The sequence below is a fragment of the Pyrus communis genome, chromosome 1 (assembly GCF_963583255.1).
Source record: "Pyrus communis chromosome 1, drPyrComm1.1, whole genome shotgun sequence".
NCBI classification, from domain to species: Eukaryota; Viridiplantae; Streptophyta; class Magnoliopsida; order Rosales; family Rosaceae; genus Pyrus; species Pyrus communis.
In genome coordinates, this window is record NC_084803.1 from 21,684,233 (window position 1) to 21,696,316 (window position 12,084).

The following is a 12,084-nucleotide window of genomic DNA, read 5'->3' on the forward strand; positions in this document are numbered from 1 at the left end:
CACATGTTGGGCTGCTCGCGGGAAAGGGCATCAGGTGTAGAGATCTTCTCTTGTTTCAGGAAACATAGAATTGTTTCCTACTTTGATGTAGATTATCTCTTTAATTGGAAATTAGATCCTTCTGGGTAAGGGAAATAAATTACTTCTAAAGTCTATTTAAGTCTACCTTAAGTAGATGATTAAATCAACTTCAGAGAGCAATTCATTCTACCATAAAAGAGAGAGAAAGTTAGAGGACATTTGTTCCCCCTCCCCTAGCAATCTTCTACACTTGTCTATGCAAAGGATCGTCTTTCGTTGCTTTCTTTGCCTTCACGCCGCACCAAGGTAAGAAAAAATTAATTTTTCCTTGTCTTTTTAATTTTTGGGAGCCTCAAGGCTTGAAATTTAGCTTGACGAGGGTTAAGAATGTGTGAAAAGGCTGTTGGAAAGGCTTCGGCATGACTGCTGTCGGCTTGGTCAGCGGCGGCTTAGCGCGGACAGAGGTTTTGGTGTAGCGACCTGGGCTGCGGGGCTCGGCTTGGCACGTGCCAGACGTGTGAGGCGCTGGGGTGCCGAGTTTGGGCCGTTGAGCTTAGGTCCATGTGGGAGTGGTGAAAGAAAGAGGTGCGGGCCTCCTTCCTGGGTTGGATGGTTGGGTTTTGGCCTATGTGAAAAGTGAAGGAGGGAAGCGCGGGGATGCCAGCCTCCTCCAATTGAATTGGGTCGTGAGGCCTGCAGGCTGGAGAGAAAGGATTAGGCCATGGGGCCTGGCTCACTTGTTGGGCTCCTGCGGTCTAGGCTGTGGCTTGGATTTTGGGCCATGGGGCCTGATGCGCCGCTTGCTTTTTTATTTTATTTATTATTTATTTTAATTTTAATTTTTATGCAGCCATCTAACGAATTTTTTTTTCACGTCTTTGTAGAATTTCCTTGAGCATGTCTTCTTTAAGTCATAAGGGTGATGATGGAGTGCTGCGGTTGTACCGTTAAGGCAGGTATTTGAGTAAGGTAGGCTACTTCAAGGCTGATCACTTTAAAATTAACTTCGATGACTCGTTTAAAGACTTTCTTGAGGCATATAGGCACACTATTCCGTCGGGGATGCATGTGAAACGTGTCAAGGAAAGTAGCAGGTGTGAGCCATGTAGGGGGCTCGGAGAACCATCAAGTTTCACCTCTATTACTTCGTGTTAGGATTTACTTTTCCCATGCCGTGTTTCTTCCAAGAAGTGCTTTGCTCCATGAAGTATGCCCCTGCACAATGTTCTCCTAATGCGGTCTGTGTGATGGTGGGATTCCTCAATCTTAGCCAATTCTTCGACTTGGATTTGACCATCAACGAATTTTGGTACTTTTTGACGTAGGCCACATTGAAGGTGTTGGGCAGCTGGTATCTCATCATAGGCTCTTCGATCATTTGAGCAAGGGAGATCATGAATGGACCAAGGAAACTTTGGAGATAAATGGAGAGTGGGAGTCTGCTTCTTCCCCTGAGTTATGTGTTCCGACAACTTTCATCACCTGTAAGTAAACTGCCTAGTCTCTAGGCTGCTTTGTACTTTTGCTGAGCTGCTCTCTGATTTATTGATGGTCTCATTCTGCTTATGTAGATTCGGAATTCGGCTCGACTCCCAAGACTTCTCTAGATATGAAGAAGGGGCATGTTGCACTAGGTATCTTTTCTAAGTACCGTGAGTGGTGTTGGCTGCTTAGTCCTCTTTACCGAGAGAAAGATGGATTGCCCCCGAGAGAGGAGATAAAGTGAATCAAGGCAGAGGCATTGGCTTGTCCGATTGCCATCGTGGAGCTTGCTACAAATGAAGGTGGAACAAAGAGATCTTCCTCACCTGCTTAAGAGATGTCGACTGAGAAAAAACCAAAGACTTCATCCACTGCTCATGAGGGTCCATCTGCCGCTGATAAGTTTGTGATTGACTTGACTTCTTCCAAGAGGAAGAAAGATGAGGCTGCTAGATCTGAGCCTGTGACGCCTGCCGTGCCAAAGATGGCTAGTACGATTGCTGATAGGATTGCTTAGCGCAGAGGTTCCATCATGCCCTTAGTACCGAAATTTATGCCAAAACGTTCGTCGAGGTCTAAGTATGGTTCACCTTTGGAGAGACTTGCTACTATGAAAAACGATAAGGTGGACTCTGTTGCTTGAGTGGCGCCAAAACTTACTCCCCTTGTTACTGAGATTGATTCGCCTGTTGAGAAAGAGAAGACTACTCGCGTAGGCAGTTTTGAGAAATCTACCAAGCCTGTTTCTGAGGAGGCTACTGAGATTTGTGCGCTCTTGAAACCGAATATTCTTAAAGACATGGATAGGTGTGCCAAGCTTGTTGATGGCGTTAAAGGGATTGTCTGCCTGAGTTCCTTTGCGAAGTATATGACCGAATATAGGAGGACTGCTCTGCTTGCTATGATGCAGAAAACGACGATTCTAGTAGCCGAGTATGTACTTCTTAACCAAGATGATATTAAGGCTGCCAAACGGGTGGTAAAGACTATGGCAATCGAAGCTTATTCCTCGGCCGAGAAGATTAAGAGGTTGAAATCTGAGCTCGTTGCTTTGAATGGTTTTAATATCTCTGCCCCCACTTCTCTGCAGCTTGAGATTGCTTGCTAAGAGATCGTTGAATTAAAGACTAGGCTTGACGTGATCCAAGTTAAGAATGAAAGTGTAGAGAAGGAGATTAGTTGTTACATACCTCAGATTCAAGATCTTGAGCGTGCCTTCTCAGAATTTCGTTCTGCTGCTTATGTAAAGGATGAAGAGTTGATTGCTTCTTATAATCAAGTGATCCACTTTAAGAAGATCGCCGATAGGCTTAAACCCCAAGTGCTGGAACTCTAAGGCGTATTGAAGATCAATAAAAGTTTGAAGAAGGAAGTGGATGAGCTGCAGTGCGTCCTTGTTGGTCTGCTCGAGGAGAACGAGCAGCTGAAAGGTGAGAAAGTTGGACTTGAGACTTCACTTGTTCAGAATCAAGCCGATTTCTACAAGCTGGGTTATGTAGATCATCTTTTTGGTAGGCCATCTGACTTTGAGTTTGCTGGAAAAGACTTCAAAACCTTCTTTATTTCCTTAGAAGACTTGCTTGCCTTTACTTTCGAGGCTTCTATGGTGAAGTAGTCAGAGAAGTTGGTGCCCAAGCTAGGGCAGTCAAGGGTGAAGCGTTGGATAATGCCGCTGCTGAAGGTGTGGCAACCGAGTAGTCATGGGATTTCCAAGCTACTGAAGAGTTGTTTTCTAGGTAGTCTTTAGGAATTTTTTTTGTTTTCCTTGTTGCTTTGCTTGAACTTCTTCGACCTTTGCTAGTTGTTTATCAATTTTGCTAGAAAATTTAATAAATTTGCTTCATTTCTTTTTCTTTATCTTCGCTGTTTTTATTCACGCCCAACCTTTGACTTTTAGACTAGCGACAAATGTGCTACTTTTTTATAAGCAGATAGCCCTGTGTAGCCTATGTAGCTATGAGTGGGTGTTGTGAGCCATAGGGTCAGCAGCCGAACATCTTACTTACAAAAGCAAACGAGTCCACGTGACCACTTGGCTGTTAACCTTGGCTTTCTTCAATCATTTGAGCTGTGTGGCCTACATCATAACATAGTAAAGATTTTTCGGTCATGAAATTCACTATCATTATGTATCAAAAGTAAGCAGTTGTATGCAATTTCTTAAGCAAAGGTCCAAGAAAACTCCTTGCTTTTTATGTAACCAATTTTGTGGTTTGCGTAGCAAGTATCACAACACTTTAGGAATTAATGTAGATCTAAGTGATCATTTCGCGCTTTGGCAGAGGTAAAGCTTATCGACTGTATAGCTTGTTAGCAGTGGATAAAGCTTTGTATATGCACGCTAACTTGTTTAACCTTTCATAAAAATGCGCGGTTGTATAAGTTTAGCACGTCTTACTACTCAAAGGGCAAGCTGGAAGCACTATTCCGTAAACCATAGGTTACCTTAGTGCACTTGGTAGCAGCTTTAAGGTTCCAGGATAGCATTTTATAGGGTGTACTACTTAATGTACGTCTTCTGCCTCTAAGGCTGGGTTCCCCGTGGATTAAGCTAAGAGACCCAAAATCCTTTAGTTAGCTAAGCTTTGAAAAAGACCATTGTTGCTGCTTATAGGAATCCGAGCGTAAGCTATTGTGCATCTAGTTATTCTAGGGCAGCCTGACTCATTCACATCTGGATATTTGAAGTGTATAGTTTATCCTCCTGCATTGGAGAACAAACCCATGTGGGTGTCGGGAAATTGGTTTGCCCTATCGCGCTGGAGAGTATGGTTGGTCCCCAAGGGGGTGCAATTCTTTTGATAAGTTCCTAAGAAGGGTGTGGTCTTCTTTTGAAGTGTAGGAGTGGTTAGGTGTTGTAAGCATGTAGTCGAGCCAAGTTGTAAATTACTTCTGAATTCCTCATTAAAAAAACGAGTGAAATGAACGAAAACTTAGTTGTAAAGTAGGAACTGCATAACAATTGGATAATCCTCGACTTTGTAAGGTGGTGCTCGTCGAGCTACTTGAGTCTTTGAGCTTTGATGTAGCGGGAGGTCACGCATGGTAGTTCCTCATATTGTAGGCATTCCATTGTTTTTGGATCTCTTTGTCGTTTATGGTGGCGAGGGTGTAACTACCCTTGCCGCCTACTTTGCTGATCTTGTACAAACCTTCCCAGATATGATCCATCTTTCTGGAGCCTTTTCTGTGGGCAGTGATGAAGGCTTTTCTTAGAACTAGATCTCCAGGTTGGAACTACCGGATCTTGGCCCTTTTGTTATAGTTGGAGAGGAGTTGTTGCTGGTTGGCAGTGATGAAGACTGTTATCGCGTCCTCCTCTGCCATATCTAAATTTATAGCCATCTCATTTCCATTATGCTTGATGCTTAGCAGTAGAGTGTTGATACTTGGTATGATGATATTAGGATAAATGATTGCTTCTGAACCAAATGCCAAAGAGAAAGGAGTCTCACTGGTTACTCGTCGTTTGGTTGTGCGATATGCCCATAGACATCTAGGGAGTTCATCTGGCCATTTTTCCTTTTTGTTAGAGAGGGATTTCTTGAGGTAGTCGAGAATAATCTTGTTTGATGCTTTAGCCTGCTCATTGCCTTAATGATACTTTGGTGTGGACATATGTTGCTTGATGCCATATTTCTAAAAGAACTTCTCCAAATCTTTGCCCATGAATTGCGGGCCGTTATCCAAGACGATGGATTGAGGGATGCCAAATCGAAAAATGATGTTCCTCAATATGAAGTGCTATATGTTCGTCTGTGTTACGATTGTCATAGGCTCTACTTCCACCTACTTGGTGAAGTAGTCAGTCGCCATGATCATTATACCTCTACCCCCCAATAGCAGGTAACATTGGCCTTACCAAGTTGATTGCCTACTGCATGAACGGCCAATGACTCGTCTACGGGTATAGTTCGCTGGTAGACAGTGCTGGTACCGGCTTATAGCGTTGGCAGCTATCGCACTTTTGTGCTAATTCTTTAGCATCTTAATGCATAGTAGACTAGTAGTAGTCTGCGTTAAAAGCCTTCTGTGCTAAGGATTGGCCTCCGAAGTGATTTCCACAGATATATTCATGGATTGAACTTAAAACATTTAGGTCGTCGGGAGGCGCTAGGCAGCAGAGATATGGTCTAGTGTCGGATCTTATGATGAGAATGCTGTTCCATATGTAGTAGCGTACTGCCTTTGTTTGGAACTTTCTAGACTTCAATATTTCTATGGGGAACGTGCCATTGACCAGGTAGTTTATAATGGAATCTTGCCAGTTTGGAGTTATACTAACCTGTGACACCTCAGCTGCTGGCTCCGCCTCTATGCTTGGTTTGTCTAGATAATCCATCGAAATAGAGCGTTTAAGTTGGTGGTCGAGGGTAGAGCCTAGGCTGGCTAGTGTATCCGCGTGGGCATTGTCTGCTTATGGAACTTAAATGAGGCTGTAAGTCTGAAATGCTTCAAGTTCTTTTCATACCTTTTCTAGGTATTACACCATCTTTGGATGTTTTTCTGTGTACTTCCCAGTAGTCTGGCTGGTGATTAGCTGGGAATCAAAATGAATTGTAAGCTTTTTTACCACCAAGTCTGTTGCCATTTGGAGGCCTGTTATTAGGGTTTCATACTTTACTTCATTGTTAGATGGTTTGAAGCCTAAAGTGATTGCCTGCTCGAGCATTGAACCTTCTGGGTGACAAAGACCATGCCTGCTCCCGAGCCCTTGTAGTTAGATGCACCATTGACATGAAAATGCTAGAAGTTTCCATCAGGTAGAGTAAGCGCGACTAAGGTGTGCTCGGCTGCCTCCAGGGCGTTGTTAGGCCACTCTATTGAATCACCTAAGCTAGGCGTGAATTCTGCTATGAAGTCCGCTAAGGCTTGGGCTTTTATTGCTGTACGGGGTCGGAAAACTAGGCCGTATTGGCCAAATTCCAACGCCTATTTCATTACTCGTTGAGAAGTATCTGGAACATGTATGATTGATTGTAGAGGATATTGAGTAATGAAGATGACTGTATGAGCTTAAAAATATGGTCCGAGCTTTCGAGCCACAATAACTAGTGCCAAAATTAATTTCTCGATCTTCAGATATCTAGTTTCCGCATCGAGAAGAGCTTTAGAAGTGTAGACTATTGGCAGTTGGGCTCCCAGCTCTTCTCGTATGAGGGCATAGCTCGTTATTACTTCTGAGATTGCCAAGTAAATGTATAAGTCATCCGCTGCTTTCGACTTGGATAGTAACGAAGGTGATATGAGATACTTTTTTAGGTTTTGGAAAGCTCTTTCGCACTCATCATCCCATTTGTCTCATTGTGCCTTCTTGATACCCTTGAAAAAAGGCTTACATCGATCGGTAGATCACGAGAGAAAGCGGTTGAGTGCGATTGCTCGTTCAGTCAAGCTTTGGATCTCATTCAAGGAAGTTGAAGATTTCATCTCAAGGATTGCTCGAATCTGCTTGGGATGTGCTTCGATTCCTCATTGGGTTACTAGGTACCCTAAGAATCTGCCTGAAGATAATCTAAATGTGCACTTGGCGAGATTGAGCTTCATCTTGTACTTTCTAAAGATGTTGAAAATTTTCGCCAATTTGCCGATGTGGTCTTGAACATCAATTTGCTTCTTGAAAATCAATTTGCTTTTTGGGAAAATTTTCTAAGGAAATTACTCCAATTTGCTTTTTGAACATTATGTTTACCAATCGTTGTTAAGTGGCTCCCACATTCTTGAGGCCAAAAGGCATAACCATGTAATAGTAAGTGCCTCGCTAGATCACGAACGTGATTTTCTCCTTATCGGGCTCGTGCATGGCTATTTGGTTATAGCCAGAGTATGCGTTTAAGAAACTGAGCAGTTGGTTCCCAGAAGTTGAATATACTAGTAAATCGATTCGGGGAACTAGATAAGGATCTTTCGGGTACGCTTTGTTGAGGTCGGTGTAGTCTATGCAAACCCTCAATTTGCCTTTTTCTTTCTTCATTACTAGCATGATGTTGGCAAGCCATGCTAAGTATGCTACCTCTTATATGAATTCGGCCTTCAATAACTTGTCGATTTCCGCTTCGATAATCGCCACTCGTTTGGGTGCGAAATGTCTTCTTTTTTGGATTACTGATTTGGTAGTGAGGTTAACGTGCATCTTGTGGCAAGCTATCTTGGGGTCGATGCCGGTCATGTCGAAAGGTGACCACGTGAAGACGTCACGATTTTTCCTAAAGAAAACCATGAGCCCCTCCTTTTCCTTCGGGCTCAGACGTGAACCAATTCTAGCAGTCTTTTCTGGCCGTTGGGGATCAAAAACGATGTGTTTGGTGTCCTTCTCGGGTTTTCATCATGTCTCATCAGCTGGCTCGTTGATTTGGACACCATCTTCTTGATCTGTCTACCGTGATTGCTATTTGGTAGATTCGTCGTCCCTTTGGACCTTGGTCTACGAGAATAAAGGTTTTTTTATTTACTCTTTCAATGCTTGCACAGTGCATCGTCGAGATATGGCCTGGTCAGATTTGATTTCTTCGATTCCTCATTTCGGGATGCGGAATCAAATTTTTTGATACTTGACGGAGGTTACAGCGTCCAACTTTATCATCCAAGGTCGCCCTAGAATCCCGTTGTAGGGAGATGGGTCGCTTACTATCGTGAACGTTTTCTTTGAGACAACCGGCGGTGTTCTCACGTCAAGTGTGATGTTGCCGATGACAGTTGAGGTGTGTCCATTGAATCCGGTGAGTACCTCCACTCGACGTATGATTATGCATTCCAAGCCCATCTTTTGAATTACTGAGAGCTAAAGTAGGTTGACCGCACTTTCATTGTTAACCATCATTCTGTTGACTATGACATGAGCCAGTTGGATGGATACCACTGGTGTATCATTGGGTGGGAAATCGAGCCAACGATGGGTCCAGGATAAGTGTTAACTGCCTGGACTTATGAGACCAGTAGAGCTTGCTGGATCTTCCTCTTATTAGAACTGTTGGTGGCCCCCAAGTGCTTGGATTCAACAAAGATGCCATTAATCCAAATCGTCTTAGTTGACGGCTATTCGTTGGCGTTTGCATTCTTTCTATGATGTGTAGTTGGCTTACCTAAGTATCTGTTGACTTTGCTTTCTTTCACGAGCTTTTCTAGGTAGTTTTTCTAAATGTAGCGATCGTCAGTTGTGTGACCGAGACCTCGGTGGAATGCGCAGTACTTGGTGTGGTCCAACTTAGAAGTGTTTCCCCTTGATTGTTTCGGCAACTTGAACCATGGTTCGCTCTTGATGTCGTAAATAATTTAGTGGATCGGGATTGAGAACTATGAGTAGTTCTTGGGTATTAGGCCGCTTTTAGTCGGGATCGGTCCCTACGCTTGGCCTTCTGCCTGTTTTTTATTATTGTATTGCTTCTCGTCCTCCTTCTTTTAAGCTACTGTCGATTCTTTTTTAGGCTGCTTGGGTGCCTTGTTTGTTAGCCGAGCCTCGTCCCAAAGTGCATGCTTCTCTGTGAGAGAGAAAGAGTCTGCCAGAGTTAGATATTTTTTCATGATCAATTCTCCAAACAGTGGGTGGTCTGCTAGGAGTCTTTTTTGAAAGGTTGCACTAGCTATCAAGTCATCACATCCAACTATCTTCACCTTCTTTGCTTTAAATCTCTTCACATAGTCACGAAGCGATTCCTTTGGGTTCTTTTTGACGTTGAATGAATGGTTGAACTTTTTCTTGATCGAGCGGTAGGATGAATATTCTTTCGTGAAAATCAAAGAAAAATCATCGAAACTCCAGATAGATCGTGGTGGCAAGGTGTGGAACCAATCTTGCACCTCAACTTGCAAAGTGGTGGCGAATATCTTGCACATAAGAGCATCGTTGTTCCGATAAAGGACCATTGTGCTTTGGTAGTGCTTCAAGTGTCTCTTCGAATCTCCATCTCCTTTGAAGGATGTGAAATGTTGCATGCTGAACTTGTGAGGAGGCTCTATCTACTCAATCTCGTCCGTGAAGGGTGACCTACTCCTGTTGGTCATGTCCCATTGTAATGCCTCATCGATGACTTCGTTGCTTTGAAAATCATGCAATTGTTCGGTCAAGAACCTTTCTACTTCTTCCTGAATTTGCCTTTGTTAGGGTAGCAGATCTCTCAGCTACCTCCGATATTGACTTGCTGGTCTAGGCTGCTCTTCTATGTGTTCAGCTTGTTTATGCGTGGTTGCGGTATATATGGAAGGCGAGCGAATTCCTTATAGGCTGCCAGTCAAACTTGAGCCAGATTGAGTGATTGCTTATCTCCATCCATCGTGCTACTTACTCCGATGTAAGGTAGATTATGCTCCTTATAGGCCTATGAACACTTTGTGTGGAAGGTTGCTAACGTTGATTATTAGAGTATGGCCCCAACCGTGAATGTATGCTCGTCTGTGGGCCTACCCGAGAGTGCATGCTTCTCCGTATGCTAAGACGAGAGTATACGTTATCTTAGGGGCTCAGTCGGGAGTGTACATTGCTAGAACACTCGGTTTGTGGCCGATCGAGTGGCTGCTTGCCTCAACGCTGCTGAAGAGGTTCTTAGTATGCCCTTATCCTACTTCGGGATACCTCGTCTGGGACACGTTTCATCTCGGTGCACTATAAAAGCTGATTTACCGAGGTCGTCTGTTGTGCAAGGACGCATGTTAACTCCATGACTTGTTGAGACAAGTGTGGTTTGTAATTTGGGTAGGAAGAGCTTGGACGGTAGGCATCTTCTTAAGTAGTGGAAGTGTAATGGACTTTGGGCACGAGATTTGAGTTAGGAAATGTCAAATCTGTGGATAAATGAGGTAAAAATGCCCCCAGTTCAATCTTTGGCCCAGAAATCTGAAGCCAAAAAGGTTGAACCGATCTTGGATCGGTTTGGGCTACTTGAGAGGCCATAAGAGTAGGTTGCCCTGCGTGTAATGCACGTGGGTGCTGGGTCTGGGCTTGGCTTGGGAACACGTTTGGCTAGCACCGGGCCGCGGCTTTGGCTGGCTCACCTTGGGCTTGCCCGTGAGATTTGGAGTGGCATGGCTTGGGCCTTCAAGGACTGGGCTGCTGCCTTGGCAGCTGTAGCTACAGTTTAAGCCTCCTTGTTTTGGGCCGAGCTGGATTCCCTTGTAGCACGGGCTTGGGCTTGCTATAAGGTGGCATGTGCCTAGGTTTGCGACTGCAAGGTGAAGCTTTCACCTTGGGCTTGAATCTCGCCATAAGCTGCCACGGTGGTTGCCGTTGGCATAACCACGATGATGCCCCGTGGGGGTGGTGCCGCTCCATTCATCATCTCGTTAAGCCTAGTAGATCATTGTGGTCCAAATCCTTGGATGCAGGGAGTTCCGTTCGTCGTGGTTTCCAAATTTCTAGCCATTGTACCTTTCTTTTATGTTTTATTCAAAGAATTTTATAAAAAAATTCTAGGAACAAGAATGTACGAAAAATTTACGAATGAACATGAAATGAGAAACTTTTGAATGTGAGAGTTTTCTTCGAGTGTGTGAATCAAGACTCTCAATGAAAGCACCAATTTGTTGATGCAAATTTCCGCGTTCTTCTCCTTTGATGAAAATGCACTTACAAAATAATAACACCTAAGATTATGGCCAAGAGCCTCACTCACCAACGATGAATAGGGGGCTTTGATCGAAGAATCTCCGATGCCAAAGTTAGAATTTTAGAGAGAAAGCGTTTAGGTGATTTTTGGGAGAGAATGAGCTTAGGTTTTTAGAGAAATATAGGGCAATTTATAAGGGTGTGGTTGGCCCTATTTGGAGAGAAATTAATTTGGTAATTAATCCCAATTTGAAAGGAATAATTGGGAGTTACCTTGTGGGTGGCGATTTAATGAGGAGTGACGAGAGGGTTTTGAATAAATACCATTTTGATCACTTTTGACCTCGATTGAGCCGTTATTGTCTGTTGTATGCGTGTGGGAATCCCAGTGTGCTTCAAGGGTAATTTTATCTTTTTCACCTGAAAGTCCACGTATCGTCTCCATAATTTTCTTGATTATTTTTTGCTCCACAAATCACACACCCATTCATAGGTGTTTATTTGACTCCTAATGACACAATCCTTCTTCCTATTCTCTCTTGATCATAGGTTAGTAGTTAGTATTCGATTCAACAAAAGGAAAAAAAATCATGTTGAGAAAGATCTACACCGGGAAAAGAAGAAATTTTGTGTGTGCTTATAGAGAATTGACTTATTTCATATTGTCAATTGATTTTATGGTGGAAACCATAACTTTGTTCATGGTATCAAAGTAGGTAAGTGCATATGTGAAGCCCCAATAGCTACATGAGCTCCACGTCATCTAATATTTATTGTTCATGTGTTAGGTTTAAAAATTCAACACTTGATGCATAGTGTTGAGTGTAGAAATCCTACATTAGTAAAAAAAGGACCTTACATATGCTTATAAAGACTTGAACTACTTTGAATAACTTTTTGATACATTATATTTGCTTGATTTAAACATGTTAATTAATATTTACCTCTCATCCACATCAATAGATTCAACAGGGATTAGGATTAGAGTATTCAATTTCAACATGCATCATCATTTAGCTCTATGGCTTAGATATTTGACACTG

General features: G+C 43.1%; 1 protein-coding gene across 1 annotated transcript; it reads right to left on the bottom strand.

The window, feature by feature from the left end:
• Positions 1-8,901: 8,901 nt before the first annotated feature.
• Positions 8,902-9,366, bottom strand: LOC137724411 (uncharacterized). The gene has a single exon (XM_068463157.1). It carries the CDS (start codon positions 9,364-9,366, stop codon positions 8,902-8,904), a length of 465 nt encoding a protein of 154 aa, XP_068319258.1.
• Between the last annotated feature and the right edge of the window lie 2,718 nt (positions 9,367-12,084).

Excerpts from the sequence above, each read along its gene's own strand:
- LOC137724411 (XM_068463157.1), bottom strand. The coding sequence starts at position 9,366 with ATGGTCCTTTATCGGAACAACGATGCTCTTATGTGCAAGATATTCGCC.